The sequence below is a fragment of the Kryptolebias marmoratus genome, linkage group LG21 (assembly GCF_001649575.2).
Source record: "Kryptolebias marmoratus isolate JLee-2015 linkage group LG21, ASM164957v2, whole genome shotgun sequence".
NCBI lineage: Eukaryota > Metazoa > Chordata > Actinopteri > Cyprinodontiformes > Rivulidae > Kryptolebias > Kryptolebias marmoratus.
The window spans coordinates 12423078-12439932 of NC_051450.1; the positions used below are offsets into that span (position 1 = coordinate 12423078).

Here is a 16855-nt window from a genome sequence, read left to right on the forward strand (position 1 = left end):
CCTAGAATCACACACCAATTAGCTTATCAGCATGGGGGGTTTAGTCTCTTGCCTAAAAGCATTTCGACACATGGAGGGCTGGGCATCAAACCACCAACCTTCCAGTTAGAGGGCCACCGCTGATCCACAACCGCCTCAGTGTTCTCAGTAAAAAGGGAAAATGCTGTACCTAATATTAGAAAAGCACAGCTTTTCTGCACAGAGCACCAATTTACTGCTGTTTAAGAGGCAGTTTGTATTTCCATCTTGCACTTAAATTACCTTTTCAAGGAAAACTGTATTTGAACAAGAATATGGGCTATTTCTGGAGGGCAAGGAGACTTTTCTTTTTTTTCCCCTTTTTTTAAACGCAGCCTAAATACCAAAGTAAGGCAGGTATTCCTACATGGACTCCTGATAACAGCTGCTCTGAATGTTAATATCTTATTCATTTTTTTTATTTTAAAGCTGCCACATGTTGACCACACATTTGAGGGTGAGGCTGGTAAACATTAGGGAGTTCATTATATAATAAAATTGTGCTGACACGATTCAAATGATGAATGCTTGTATTTAATATGCAGTTCGAAAATGCTTACGAGTGACTTTAATTCCCTGGTCGTAAAAGAGTAAAAAAAAGACCCAAAGGCACAAAAAACAACAATAAAATGCACAGTTTATGCACAAGTTAAAATAAAATAATTCAAATTAGGCTCAGGGAAAAAAACACTGACTTGAATTTATTCTGGCAAAGCATAGGAGAGGGAAAAAAGCAAGAAAAAAATACTAAACATGTCCCAAATTTGAATTTGATATGTAAGCATTTTCTACTTTTCTTTACTTTATAGGAATAAAATGAATATTGTGAGGATTTGCACTGCTGTGTGGGAAATATTTAATCTAAAAAAAAAACTAAAAAAAACTATCTAACTATTGAGGAAACAATAGTCCCAGATAAATGTTTAGTGAAGTTTTATAGAAGTCAATAGTGTGAATACAAAAAACTATGAACTTTGTTGCAAAATAACGATTTTTAGACAAACAAAAGCACAACTAAAAGACGAGAATGAAATTTGGGAGTTGTATTATGTATGAAAACGGAATACGCCACCTGTTTCTCCGAGCTCATACAGCGTAAAGCCATCGATCTGAAGGTATCCTTGAAAGCGCTCTTTGTTCACCCACGATGACAAGACACCATCCTCGTATTCTGCAACACAAGGAGACCGAATCATTCAAAAACAGAAGGACAGAGCGGCTTTCAGACATTCAGCCTGTCAATATCAAAAGCAAGGCAGACCGATGTATTGACTGCTGGACTGCCAGAAGATCACAATGTTTGCTGCGTGCAACTCATCGGGGGGTGAAAAGTAAGACTCAAGTGGAGCATTCAAAGACACAGGGCAGCTAAACAATGATCAAAGCAGCCTGAAGTAGACAGGAAGGCTATTTAGGGTCATAAACAACACAATAGTTTGATTCAGGGTGAGCAAATAGAGAATCGGTGTAGATGTAAACCAACAAATGTAACAAAAACCTTTTTTAAGCTGGTCTGTTTGCAATCCCCCCCTCGTATTTTGTTTTATTTATCAAATAACAGGTTGTCAAAAATATACCATTTACAGCCAGCGGTTCTGTTTTCCCTCCTGCATTGATTTTGACAACTATTATCAATGTTGTGCTTGAAAAGCAAGAAAAAAAAACATTTTTATTTAGGTGAAGGCTTTACTGTATTTTATGGAATAAATTTAGAAAATTGCATCTCGTTAAATAAAAAAAAAAAAATGGTGCAAGAAACACTTGAAATTAAAGGCCATTAAATGTTTTTTGAAGGAATGAATATTACACACCATCTTTAGAGTAAGGCCATCTTTTTTCGATAAATGATGAAATCTTATACAATATGACAAGATGTCACGCTCAAAGTGTGTGTTGTGAATGACTCTCAGCTACTACCACATCAAATTTCAGCTCAATATCTGTAAAACTGACTAAATTCTAGACACTTTTGTGTTGGCTAATCCTGATTTGCTGTGGCAGCCATATTGTAATAATAATATTACAGCCATATTATTGAAAGAAGTTAGTTGTAGAAGTTTCAGTAAAAAGTGTCTAATGGTTTATGAGATATTTTGGTAACAGATAGACACAGAAACACACACACACAAGCAAAAACCTTTTTGTCTTTGGGCGGCAGATGATAAAAAGGATGAGAAGAATCAGTTTTCTTCCTGAATGTGAACCCCATTGTTTCTCCACTAACATCTGGAGGCAACGTGAAAAAAAAAAGTCGCTGGTAGTAAAAACGATGTTAGGGTTTAATAAAAAGAAGAAAAAAAAAGGCAGAGTGGGAAAAGGCTACAGGATGCTCATAATTAACGACAAAAGTAGCCAGGACCTCATTATGACACGGTAATAAGTTATCACGACCTTTCTGCTACCATTAAAGTAATTACAAGAACACTGATGACTTTTAACACAAATCTTGCGCTGCGAAGCCTCGGAGGAGCTGGGAGCATAATGCAGAACATGACAACTTAAAACCTTGAACAAGCTTTTAAATCCTTAAAGTTGAAATTTCACGCTGCCCTACAGTAGTTTGAGAACCTGTTTTCAGCGCTGCTGCGAAGGCAGACGAGCCGGGTTGTAAAGCCTGCTGAGTCAGTCGATCTAGCAGACATTCCAAAGACTTCTTTTCCACAGATGTTGTGGCTTTATAGACAGCATGCAGCATGCCCAAATTTTCCCCCCAGAAGCAGCAGAACGAGGGTGGGGGGGAGGTTGTACGGTCTGATGAAGCTCTCCTACACTGACTCAACTCACTTCACCTTGAAACAAATTAGAGCTGCTCTCGCCCCGAGCGCAGGGCCTCAGAAATTTCACGCTGCCCTACAGGAGCCTGTCAGCCAAGAGTTCACACAGCAGGAGACGACGTGCAGAGATGAGGGGCAGGAGGGAGAATAAAAACAGACAGCGGGAGGGGGGGGGAGGATGATCCCCGTGTCAGAGTTTGGAGCAGAGGTGGGAAGGAGCTCTGACACTTCTCGAGGATGAAGGTTAATGGCACAGAAGACCTCCAAGACTATGCAAATAGAAAGAAACAGAAGCACTGGGAGTCGCGTAGGAGAACAAGCAAGGAGAAAGGTAGCGCCATCAAAGATGAGTCAAAACACAGGAGGTAGATGAGGGTAAAAATATGAATGATTTAATAAGCTAACAGCTTTTTCTCCCAAGTAATATTTTAGGAACAGCTGCAAGTTATTTTATGTTCAGAGTTTGGAGACGAAGTGTTTGTCGTAAAAAACTGGTGCACTTCGATGTTATATAAAAGTTGTATAGAGAAGTGCTTTGATTTTCACAGTAAAACACTTTATTTTAAAGATAGAGTGACATTTCTAATTCAAGCAAAGAAAAAAGTTTGTATTCTATCAGTTATAATTATCACCCACCACTGAAAGGCTAATGCAAACAATGTTTTTGCCCATATCTGTGTGTGTGGTGACAGCGATCTGTTAATAAAATATCTCATGACCTACTAGGAAGACTTAATGAAACTTTCAGAAAGTAATCATTTGATGTACATCTACAACTAATTACCTTTTGAGTCAATCCAATTTAACATGGCTGCCACAGCTAATTGATATTAGCCAACACAAAAATGGCTATAACTACGTCAACTTTACAGCTACTGAGCTGAAGTCTGATGTGGTCGTAGCTGAGAGTTGTTCAGAGCACTGCTTTGAGTGTGACATCTCAGAGTTTAACATAAATGTGAATTAGCCCACATAACTGTGATCAGTGTAGGATCATACGCATACACAAATAATGACACACATCAGAATTGTCACAAATTGAGTTAAGGGAGGAGGAGAACGGGTACTAGTCTGTGAATTAGTCAAAAGAGTAATAGAAAAATAAATACTCTTGGCTGATTCATTTTTAAAACCAAGTTCAAACATCTGCTCAAGGAACTGCAGTTTTTGTCCCTTTCACATTTGCCTCATTCTTCAGCCTCAGAGGCTTTTTATGACTTTAGGCAAATCTATCACAACTAGAGTTTAATCTTTAATCCAACATGTCACCTATATACAAATAATCGGCGAGCTACAGATCTTATCTAAGCAGCGCCATTGCAGTATCACCCGTTAAAGCGCGATCTCAACTTGTCATCACTGCCGTGACGCGTTAATCAGCCTCTACTTTAAATGCATCCAATGAACATGTGCAAAGGTCTTCTGCCTCGCAGCTGCCACCTTTATGAACATTTCCATAAATGGAGCATGTAGGTGAGCAGGAAGCGTCACGTGGAGCCATGAGAAGAGTGAATCGCAACTCTAAATGTGTTTACAGACTGCCACAAAAACATGCTACGGCAAAAGGTGGGGGATAATGTCCATGCCCGTGTATTTGTGTGGGTCTATCTGTTAGCAAAATATTTCAAGAACAACGGGATGAATTTTATGACATTTGCAGAATGTGTAGGTACATTTACAACTAATTAACTTGATTCATGATGGGTTCCACTGACATTAAACCACAACAAAATGGTTCTAACGCAGTCATATTTACAGATGCTGACCTAAAATGTGGTGTGGTAGAAGCTGAGAGTGAGCCCTAGAACCAATTAAACAATTAAAATGTTGCCAATAACAATTTGAGTCAACTTTTTCTGTAGCAAAATATCTCAATGCACTGCAACAAAAATAAAAAAACAACTGGATGTGTATTTACAACTGATTAACATTTGGCATGAAGGGCAGCGAGTGATGTGCATTCCTTCAAGGAACGCTAAATCCTTCAACATAAAACTAGCATGTTGGCCAGTATCTTTACTTGGAAATGTGTAATGATCAAAACCCCTCAGTGCCTGAAGCACAACAACAGTACAGACCATACAGCAGTTCATCACTGTGCGTTTCAGTAATTCATTATGTATGAGCCTTCGTACTAAACTATACTTTAATGCCGTTCTTTAAAAGGGATGTCGCAGTTTGAGAGTGTGCATTACAGTAATCAAAGCTTAAACAACAATATGTCAAATATCATTTTACACAAGGAGAGAGGTGGGGTTTGGACAGGGTGGCTCAGCTCAGTGGGACCTGTTCTGTTTTTTTTTAAACATAGCAAGAACACGAAGTGTGACGTGAATTTCTAATATTTTAAATCTGCTTCTTCACAAGTTGCAAAAACAAACGCGATGAAAGTTGTTTGCATATTCTGCGACGTGGCAGCCTTTAAAACCACCAGATAAACAACAAAAAAAACAAAACAGCGAGGCTCATAAAACATTGAATACGTAAGTCGTGCAGTATAATATCCTCACACTTGAATAAGCATCACAGCTTCGGCATAAAACTATGTCACTGAGTGCCTATGCAAATGTGTCTGGGAGGTTTAGCCAAATAACATTAGATAAGGAAAGTTTCTGACAGAACATTATGCAAAATGAGGGCAGCTGAAAACCATAAAGGTGGCTTAGACACATTTATTTTATTATTTATTGTCCGGTCAGAGGAATTTCATGGAGATCGGTTGCCTGAGAAATACACCACAGCAGAGAGACCTCAACAAAAGTTTAAAAAAAGATAAACAAAAAGAAACAGCTGAGCCATTTTCTGAAGAGGACAAATTTCTTTTCGACTGTCGTTGTAAGTAGGACATATTTAATGCGGTCTATTTGTGAGCCACAATACTTCATATTAGGAATGTTTTTGTTTCTTAAAACAGTTTCTGAAGAACTGAGAGAGAGAGAAAGGCAAGGACACAGCCAAGTCATTTTACCACGTTCTTTATCTTTGACAAGTTTAATGCACCGTAACCATGGCGATGCAAGGCATTCACCACATCCTCTGCATCAGGGTCCTGGAGGACTCGGCAGAGAGTGGCGTTTTTGTCGTCAGCGTCTGCTGTGGCGAGCCTCTGCTGCTGCGGTTCTGGAGCACGAAGCCCGCCTTCTGTAACGGTCAGGTGGAGCAGACACATGTGAAGTTTAAGGCGGCGGCGGAGATGGATTTCGCTCTCCGGGTGATAGACCGCGCACCTAACCTTCCAAACAGCCACTACTGGGGCCCGTTTGTGCTGGCGCTGTGCCTCGACGCTCTTCCCTTCCGGTTCCGGCTCTCAGCTAAAACCCAGAGCTGCGCTGACTTACAAGATACTATGAAGAAATGTGGTCAACTAACACTGCTACGATAGGAAGCTTCAACTTCTTATATCAACTTGTTTAGCTCTGATCTGCTGCAAAGTTTGCTCAAATTTGATAAATCTTTTTTTTTTGTTCTAAAACTTTGGTCGTCCATGCCCGCTCAGATCTGTACAAACACCCAGGCGTGCTATGTATGTCCGCCCAGAGACAAACCACCACAACATCACTGGCCTAACCACACCACTATAAAAGTGGGCAGAGCCTTGGCTGCTGTATGATGAGCCAGGCACAACATCAGTCAATGTGGTGAGGAAAATGAAAGACCAGCAGCCGGAATGGGAAAATACAGGACGAAGACGTCACACAAAGAACACTGGGAACAGATGGAACGAACAGTCGGATTTCCAAGACAGCTTTGGTCAAAGATAACAAAAAAAAACTCACCATCATAGGTAAAATGGCCTCCATCCTTGAAGACGACAACCGCAGGAAGCTCTGACAAAGACACTGACTGTGGAAAACAACGTTTTTATCTTTTAAAATGCTTTCCATCAATAGCTCTTCAGGCAATCTTAAGGTCATTTCAAGTTTTTCCTTTAAAATTGGCCGTTCTTGCATTTGATCCTTTTAATAGGAATATTTTATAAGGTTAACACAAAACTTATACTTTAAACACTTAAACACAAGGGATGAACCAGTGCTGTGTGGACACAGGAAAGAAAAGTTAGCAAAGAAACCAGTTTTAAATTGGGTCTTCAGCACATTGCTTCTACAAGTCTGTCACAGAAACACAATTAGTTCCTATTTATAGGTGGAACTAAACTGCTGAAGATAACAGTCTGACTGACTAAATGAATAAAGTTTTCTTGCTCCAACAAGATAATTTCCAAATAAAAGCCAAAACACCTAATAGATAAACTCAGTTGTGTCCTGTCCCCTGTCAGATAACAGTCCCCTGCTGCTTCTTCTCTTCTTCTTCACTTGTCGAGTTTTTAAGGCTTTTATACAAGCCACACCAAGATATGACAAGCTGTTCATTAATAGATTTTTGAAATCATATTCCTATTGCAAAAGTATCATTTTATGCTTGCCTTTGCAAGAAGTTGGTAACAAAATGACTAAAGGTGCCATTTAAAATGAGTTATTTCTTCAGTGTAGATAAAGAATTGGTTCATCCCTTGAGTTTAGGAGCCTTTTTTCTTTTTTTTTTTTTTTTTTTACACCCAAATGCTTTATGAGCCAGTGTTAAGTTACTTAAACAAACAAACAAACCTTCCTCTGAAAATGTTCAGGTACTGGACAGAAAATTATTTTTAAAAAATGCCAAAAATGACAAAATGCTGTTTTAACAATACTTTAAAAGATTGCAAGAACTCTGAAGCAAATATAAAGAAATGAAGTGGTTCAAGATCTTTGCAAAAACCTGCAAGCCTGTACAACCTAAATATACTTTTTAATGGGAGTTGAATCATCTAGAAGTGTAATTTATTCCTAATGTAGATAATAACGTACACGTACCTCTGGTAGGGATTCCTCTGAGGTTGAGAAGAAGTAAGTATAGACAATAAGCTCAGATGCTACATCATTGTACTTCTCCTGCAATTAAAAATAAAATAAAGTTTTAGACAGCTTTCAATACATTTAAAAGGTCTTAGACAGCTTGTATGTTTAACTTTGTATTGTGCTGAAGAAGGCTGGAACAAAAACATCTTGATTTCTGTGTGAGTGACACAAATGGTGCTTACTTTGAGCGGGGACTCCCCACCGACGTACACGAAAAGAACATCATGCCGTTTCATCATGTGTTCAAACATCTGCTTGCTTGGAAGTGCTCGAACGGCTGGTCTGGAAAAAATAAAACCCACAACAATTCATCTGCTTTCATGAGTATTTAAATCAAAACCTAAGCAGGACGAGCGTGGCGCACGGAAAGCATGTGAGGCGGCCGAGTTTTTCCTTCTGTGCTGATGGGGCCACCCAGTGGAGATTTGAAAACAACGCGCTTCTCTGGACTGAACTCAAGGCCAAGCTTTTGATCATCCCCTCTGTCATGGATCGAGCCTGAGTCCCCTCAAGGAGGAGAAAATCTGTCAGGCTTAGTTGATACAGTAGCTTAAAGTGGAGCATCAGAGGCAGAAATCCATTGAGCTATGAAACAAATATGGCCTGCATTGATAAGCTGGCTTGGACGGATTTCATTAGTGCAGCATGTCTCCCTTTGAAATTAGGGAAGTTCTGCTCGGCTCTTAGTTTCGTGTCATTTTGTTGGAGCCTGTAACTCACCCCGCCACTCTGCTGGCAAACTCCACAATATCATCTTTTGTTCTTGGTCCCTTGTAGCTGTAGGCGAGATCGCCCTTTAACCTGAAAAGTGGAGACAAGTACAAAACAAGAGTGAGAGTCCACTTCTTCCTTATTCTGCTCCAATGGAATTACATTAAATATTTGCATAAAACAACATGGACCGGAAAAATAACTGTGGCACATTTATCATTCATTAAATATACTGTTTAAAAAAAAACTTGTTTAGTAAACAGACAATTTCACAGAAGAGGCAAAGCTGAACTAGGCAGTTTAATCTAACAGTTACTTTATTTAATTGAGAATACGTGGTTGTTTACCATCATTAAATGGTAAAGATCAACTATTCTGGCTGCTTTTCTCGGTTTTTATCCAGTAATTTACCACCTAATACAGTTAGGTTCTTATCGTCACATAAAAAAGAAAAGAAAATAATAGTTATTGTAGCCGTTTCCCAAAACGTAACCAAGTTACAGTTTTATCAAGGTAGCAAATCTTAACTTTAGTTTGAGCCCATCTTCATTCCAACTGCATGAAGAACTTTTTAAAAATTTATGTTTTAATAATCTTCTTCAGATCAAAGTAGCAGAAGATATAAAAGCTGTCTTTTTCCAGTGCCACAACAAAGGAAACCCATGAAAGAGACAGCAGGAGTGGTCAAATCAACTGGGTACTACGTTCCAGAAAAAAAAAGGACACACTGATGTGCTCAGCAACATGAAACACCTGAATTTCCACAGGAACAAAAAAATTTAAAAAAAAAACAGCAGAAAAAACATCAAGCCATATAAAAAAAGGGCCACACGGTGCTCATATTATCCATGAAAAGAAAACACTACAAGAGCAAAAACAGAGATTCATGAACCTCAAGACCAAAAAGAGTTCAAGCAAAACTAACATCCTTAAAAAGCCTGACCAATTCTGAAACAGCCTTTGTCTAACAGATAAAACTACAACCTGCAGCAGAATGCCTGAAGGAAAGGAAAAAAAAAGAACAACTCATTAAAAGCAGATATCATTATCTGCGAATACATGGAGGCTGTGTGACAGCAGGAGCAGGCAGGGCTTCCTGTCGCAATATTGATGATGAAACGGCAGCAAAAGGATGATTTTGTGATGCGTTTAGGGGTAAAGCATCAGCTCGGATTCAATCGAATGCTGCAAAGTTGTTTGCAAAGCGTTTCACAGATAGTTCAGATGGACAATGAGCCGAAGCAAAATGCTACTATATTTTGGGAGCTTCTGGGAAAAAAAGGATATGAAATTAGAATTTGCCTCCCATAAACAGATAAGTCAGAAAGATGTACAAAAGAATATATAATCTTCCCACATTTGGTTGTAATTTCATTGATCAGACTCCAGCTGCAGACCTCTCAGCTGCGTGTTAATGCTGAGACTAATATTTTCTAACGTACCCCAAAGGTGCTGTGTGGGACTGAGAGACCGTGACGGCAAGTGGAGTCAACGTGTCGGTGTTCTGTGAAATGGCATCTTCTCCTGCTGGTAGGAGCCATCGGGCGTGCACAGTCAGCATCAGAACGCTGTGGCATTTAAACAGAGCTCAGCTGGTATCGAGGGCCATAATGTGAGCCAAGAAAAAAACTCCTACAACTACCAACTTCTACTGTTTGACTCAATTCTGACTCTCGTACCAGCCGAAATCAAGAATCCAAGAAGCCGAATGTTCTTAAATAATGAGTGTCAACGAGCTGGATCTCACAGTGAGCTCATGTTTCTGTTCTTAGCTGTCAAAAGTGAAGCCTGGTTTGGTCTTCCACACACACAATCAGGTTTAAAATGTTTATTTTTAAAAAACACTGTCCCGTGAAGTGAAGCGTGCATGGTTAATTGAGTGACTGTTAACTTTTCATTAGCTCAAGTAATTCTCCCCCTAATAACATCTGTCAGATAAAAAACAGCACTGTCTTTTATTTACAATTTCTCTGTTGCAATTTCAGACTCTCTTATAGCAAACTTCGAAGACTGCTAAAATACTTTGAGTTTAGCAGCTCAACAAACCCCAACAGGCACCATCAGTCCACTTTAAATCAATAGTTCAGATAGTTTTTTTCCAGTAAGGTTATGTTACCCGCTGTCGATAGTTCTTTGAACAGCCTCAGTTTGGTGAAATGGAGTTTCACACTGACCAGATTGCCAAGCTAACAACTCGCCTGAGTGGGGCCAAGACCAAAGTGGATTGCTGGACTCTTAAAACTACAATTTCAAAAGTTTTATAGTGGTTCGTGAAAATGCTATTTTGTAAACCTTCACGTTGCTGTCAGATTCAGGGGCTGTCTTTAAAGGAATGTTTTGTTTTTTGTAAATATGCAAAAAAATCGGTGGGTTTTTTTTCATAATTTTAGCCTTGTGACCACACAAAAATGGCATTTTAGGAGCCCAAAATGGATTTTTTTTTTAATTATTTCATGCGCTCATTTTTGACCAATCCATCTTTAGGCTGCCTCTGAGGGTTCATAAATCCCCCATGTAAGCCGGCCACGTCCTGCGCAGACATGAGCTTTTCAGAACTGAAGGCAGCATTGCGGAACCAGAGGCGCAGCGTGTTACATGTGTGACGGACAGCTCCCTTGTATTGTTTTCAAAACATGACAAATTAATTCAGTTAAACGGTTTTCTGTGCAGTTAACTAATTTTTTTTCAACAAAATGCAAAGTTGCTGTGCGTCATCATCAATCTTCCCCGGTAATGAACCTGTTTGGCGTTGTTTAATCGGACCATATTTGATCACTTCATCACATTAATGAGCTGCAAAGCCAGCTTGCCTTTTCACACGTCAAGCGTTTCAGCTCCGTTACTACATCGCATCAGGGTTGGGTTGGCTTTGATCCCCCCCCTTTCCACCTCGGTCCATTCAGAAATTACACCGAGGTGGCCAAAGTGCCTGGTTTACTGTTTTTGGTGTAATTTTGTGGCAGCGTTACAGCACCACAAACAGCCCTGGAACAGCTACTGCAGCATTTTGGGTTTGGTTGTACGTTTTCAGTGTTTCCATGTGGACGAAGACATTTCTAAAAAAAAACAGTTCTGTGTTTATAAGGATATTTTTAGAAACAATAAACAAAAAAGGCTACTTTGCAAAAACTGTCTTGTCACGTCGACAAGAATTAAAACTTTGTTTTTCCAAATCGTGGTCGTTCAAAGAGCAACAACATGTAAAACGGTAAATGTTCATAACCTTTCCAAAGAACCCCACTTCAAAAAATCTGAACTATGACTTTAAAGTAAAAGAGATGACCATTATGGTACTTTTTTCCCTGTAGATCTGCTCAAAGAAACTTCTCAAAGATATTTTCAGTTATTATATATATTTATAGTTGAGTAAGTTCTTCATAAGTAGTAAGAACAAACATTAGTTGAAGCCTTAATTTAGCTCATTAAAGGTGATGTTAAATATAAGTTTGCGTCCAGAATCTGATAGCAGCAACAATAATCCAGCTTCTAAAGTTTTCTGACAAAACCACAACGAGAAAAAGCTAATTTATGACAAATATCTGTTTAATCTAAATTATTGCACCTCCATTGGAAAAAAAATAATAATAATAATTGACTTTTTCTAATTGAGTTCCAGCCATGGAAGGTGGTCGTAGTCACGCTCCTCCAACATGCAGAGTGCATTAAGGATTGCCAAGGTTGCATCAGCCCACAGGGCTTAATGAGCTCAGGGGGAAATGAACTCTAAATCAAGTCTCCTTCTGTCATCAAGGGAGGGAGCTCATGCTCTTCGATGGCTGTTTCATCACTTGCTTGGTTTAATGTTATGAGTCCTGCCGTGATCTTGTGGCAGTTTCCCAAATGAGCTTGATGAAAGCAAATGGGGAGCCCATTATGGCAGTGCGCTGATAAATGCTTTAGATTCAGACGCGTCGTAAGGAACGGCTCATTTTTCTCATGTTATCGTGAGTTCTGCTGTTTAGCAGCTGGCGTCTACCTAAAGTCGTACATTATGAAATAAAAAAATAAAAATAAATGTCATTTGCACTTTAAGAAATAGTTTCTTCTAAGTTACACAGAGAATATCAGTAGAAACGGGAACAGTAAACAACACGACTGCATTTGCTGTTCCAAGAAGTATAGAGTATTTGGAACCAAAAAAAGCAGGTAATTAAAACCAAGCAGTGCTCGTTAAGATTAATGGGTTTGAGTTCTAATTTTACCCCACAGAACTGTGTAAGTGACAGCATCCAGGAGAGACGTATTTAATCAAACTGAAGTTTCATATGTGTGAAAGGAGTTTGTCAGTTATTATGCCTTAAGGAAAACACAACAACACCTTATTCTCTCCTGAACACAGTTATCTGAGGGCATCTCCACAGGCCAAGCCTCAAAGGACACAGCACAACAGCAAAGATCCTAACCAAGACACAAAGATGAGGAGGAAAGAGCTAATCTTAACTACAGAAGGTAATAAAACACAACTAAAGCACAAACACTCTTCTCAAATAGACCAAAGAATCAAGTCAGTGCTTCCTGAAAGAATTATAATGCATTGGACAAATAAATTACTGTAATGAGCTTATTTTCATTCAACAAATTTAAATTTTGAATAAATTAATCTATTAAATGATGTACTTAATGCTACAGAAAGTTAAATGTTTTTTTCTAAAAGCTGCTGATTTACAAGCATCCTCGTAAAACACAAATGCAGTAACAACGGTAAACCTTGCCCCATTAACCACACAAAACTAAAAAAAAGCACAAAAGACTTACAGTTTTATTGTCGGGTAACCACGAACACCAAACTCTGATGCCATTCCTGCAACGTAGAAAAATTCCAATAAAACATCGGCAAAGCAGATCAAAAGAGAAGTAAAGCTCTGTTGTCCTTTTCTCGGTTTCAAATAGCATCATAACTTTGTGTCGCTTTAAAAGTAAGAATATTTTACATCCTCACATAGACATATAATAAATATATGACAAGTGAGCATTGGTTTAATTGAACTGAATTGAATACAGATTTCAATCTGTAGAGACTCGCACAGAGAGAGAAAAAGCAGTTAGACAATTTTATTGGACCGAGGATTTGGCGCTCGGACACCGGCGGAAGACGTGCGTGCTGAGAATCGCAGCGAGCTTGAATGATTGGCTCGAACGAAGCTCAGGTAGGTCTTCCCCCGGGCCCAGTCACTGGTGGTGGAGCGGAACTTGGATAGAGGAGTCTTGAGGGGACCTGGAGGCGTCTGGGAGGCTGGTGGTGGAAACGGGGAGGAGGTGGGTTGAAGCACAACTGAAGCGGGTGGATCTGTGGTCGCTTCGCCTTATGAAGGATCTCTTGTCGGGTGATTGGATCGAGGTAGAGGGGTGGCGCGTCCTGATTGGCTGGGGTGAAGGCGTGGTGATAGGGGATGCCGGAACAGTCTTACAGGTTGAATTTCCGCCTACGGCTTCATTACTGTATTTGTCAGAATCTTATTTTTTGTCATAAAACTACTGTGGTAGCTTTAGTATTTTCAAAACACTGCAAATACAATAGCCAACATTCAAAACAATAAAGTGTGAGGTTGTGGCAAACACAAGGAAATAAATAAGTCAAACAGAAAATCCACAACTTGGAGGTGAGACACTCCTACCTCCAGAACCTGATAGAATAAAATACCTTTAGAGAGATAAAAAGGTGAAGTAAAAGATTCTGGAGGAAAACAGACCTACTCGTGACCTACATTTCTACGGTGTGCGTTTAAAAACACATCACTTATTTTACATTTCCTGTTGCATTCACACGTGAATCACAGACATCACAGTCAGGAAGAGAGAAGCTTCGTCTTACACTTGGAAACATCCACAAGCTTCGAGGGAATATATTAAGCTGCCCGCTGATTTACTCACCAGAGTAAGCAGTGGCGTCCATCTTCCCGACGCGCACCGGCGACCCCGAGCTCCTCAGCTCCGCTCCCACTTCGTGCCAGATTGGCTCCAGTTTTTTACAGTAACCACACCACGGAGCGTAGAACTGAAAAATGTCAGCAGACAGAAAAAAAATACAATCAAATCTTCAGTAAAAAAAAAAAATAATAATTTTATGAAGAAACAGAACATTGACCTGATTCACCTCGTTTTGTCATTTGGCAAAACACACTGAGCAAACAGTTACTTTTAATTTTTTTCCTGCAGTTTTATTGAACTGATTTTTAAATCAAAAGAAAACCGACATTTAAAATAATTTAACTGGACTTAAACTGAACTTGTGTGTGTTAACTACCCTGAGGTGAATGAATCTGCACAATGTCAATGAACTGACGTGAATTAAATATTGTTGTCAGAATAATTAAAATCCTGATATAACTTTTGCAATAACGTTAACTTTTTACAGAGTAGTCCTAAAAAGAAAAGTGTGCATAACCAAACAGACATGATAAAAAAAGTGCAGGAAAAGCATTGTTATATATTACTGGAATGAAGCAAACAGAAATTGATGTGATTAAAAACATTTATGTGCAAAGCAAGAAACTGCTGACATTACTTTTACAACAATGAAAGCTGTTTCCTTTGAAGCAGTTTGCAATCATTTCTACATTTCCTGGTGACACTCAAGCCCAGTTATTTGTCATCTCTGACGTCAGCAAACTCTTCCTGAAAATATCGGCGTCTAAAGATGCCACTTGCTTCCGAATCGTCACCCACCAGCCATCAGCTTCGTCCGTGAAGGAAACTGAAATGTACTGTAAAGATGCATGCGTGCACACATAAAACTAGGGGGAGCTCTACAGCTAAACACGCCCTCATATTCAATACATTTGATTTTTCTTTGAACAAAAAACACTTTTTTAATTCTTATTAAGTCCAGTTTTGATATGAAAATGAGATAACATTTACAGCATTACAAGCAGCAATTTTATATTCATTGCATTCACTTGTCTGCTGATTTAGTTAAAGTTTCATTTTAAAATGCAACAAATTACACAAATCCTCCCAGCTGTATCTGTGTGAGGAATGGCAACATAAATCCAAAAGAAAACTTCCAAAACATGTGAAGCCACTCCGGCAGACCAAACTAGCTGTGAAAGCAGCTGATGGGCACAAACTCTGATATAAACCCCTCCAAGCCCCCTGGCTTTGGGAACCATGCATGACTTCTCATTGACTATTCACCAACACAGATGACGGTCTCCACATCTCCTCCCTTATTACATCCCACCCAGACGGCTCTCATTTCCGGAAGAGATAAACCAGACAGTGGAGAGCTGGATACAGAATAAACCTCAGCTCAGTGGACTCTGATTACTTTGTGTGTGTGTGATACCAGACTCACATCAACCAGCCAGATCTCATTCAATCTGGTATCCTTAAACCTATGGAAAAAAAAGAAGAAAACAACAATTTTATTACAGTTTTGGTGTCAAATATTACCAGCTATTTTTGTAATGCCGACTTGCCATTTTGAAACATGAAACGATTCCCTTAGTAAGATACTAGCGACACTTTGCAAAATCATAACGGGACAGAATAATAACTACATAAGCGTAAAATCATTCGCAGTAAAGTTGCAACTACTTTATTTTTACAGCTTTTTAAATTGCCAATAAAGGAAAAGTGAAATAAAACATCCAAATACTTGGATTTGCTTGTGTGAAACTCCACAGTGCAAGGAACTGTACTTAAATGACTTGTTTTGTCACACCCAAAGTGTAAAGTTAAAGAAAAAGAAGCTGTGTGTGGAATAAAAAGTGTATTTTTGCATGTTTGGATAGCAAGAAATTAAAGATAAACGGCCCCATAAGAGTATCTAACTACCAGAGTAGTGGCTAAATAAATGTTTTGGTTTATTCTCTAACAGACTAATTATTGTAGCTCACATAAATACTAAAAAACAAACATTTAGACTGCAACAAACAATAATAATATATAATATAAGTTGCATGTTGACTCAAACAGTAGCAGGAAGCTGTGGGTGTTATTTACTGAAGTGCATCACTTACGTTTCATCTAGATCTTCAACAAAGGCAAGCACCGTTGAGCTTAATAAAACAGCTATGACTGCAAAGACAAAAAAAACAAAAATTCAGATAAAGTGCATGTTTTAATTCAGCGTCAACCACAGCCCCTCCAGATTTCCTCCAGACCTCATGACTGAAGCAGCATCACCGGCTAAACTAGCTGTCGCTCCGGCTAACTCGGTTTGCGCCCCAGTTTCAGCAGCTCCAAGGCTCGTTTTGGACACCAAACACGACAAAGTGTGGACTAAAGTGTCCGCTGTACCGACAAAAAAAGACAACGTACCTCCACAAATCAAGGAAGCTCTCACTTCTGCCATCGCTCCGAGTGGACACAGCAAGCAGGATATACAGCCACTACAGCTGTCCTCTGTGCGCATGCGCCGGATTACGCAGCGCGCTGGAGGGAGCGTCAGGAAGCTGCCTATCAAGGACAAAAAGATGCTTTTATAATAATTATTTTTAAAAATATGTCACAAAA

General features: G+C 39.2%; 1 protein-coding gene across 1 annotated transcript in view; it reads right to left on the bottom strand.

The window, feature by feature from the left end:
- The window catches only part of LOC108230523 (protein disulfide-isomerase TMX3), a 35099-nt gene extending 18307 nt beyond the window's left edge, over positions 1-16792 (bottom strand). The window contains exons 1-10 of the mRNA XM_017406830.3: positions 16661-16792; positions 16360-16417; positions 15693-15732; positions 14270-14393; positions 13154-13199; positions 8408-8488; positions 7870-7969; positions 7643-7720; positions 6569-6635; positions 1091-1189 (exon numbers count right to left, since the gene is read on the bottom strand). Coding sequence (XP_017262319.1) covers positions 1091-1189; positions 6569-6635; positions 7643-7720; positions 7870-7969; positions 8408-8488; positions 13154-13199; positions 14270-14393; positions 15693-15732; positions 16360-16417; positions 16661-16754 — 787 coding nt within the window. The 5' untranslated portion in view covers positions 16755-16792. The remainder of the gene's footprint in view (positions 1-1090; positions 1190-6568; positions 6636-7642; positions 7721-7869; positions 7970-8407; positions 8489-13153; positions 13200-14269; positions 14394-15692; positions 15733-16359; positions 16418-16660) is intronic.
- Positions 16793-16855: the final 63 nt, after the last annotated feature.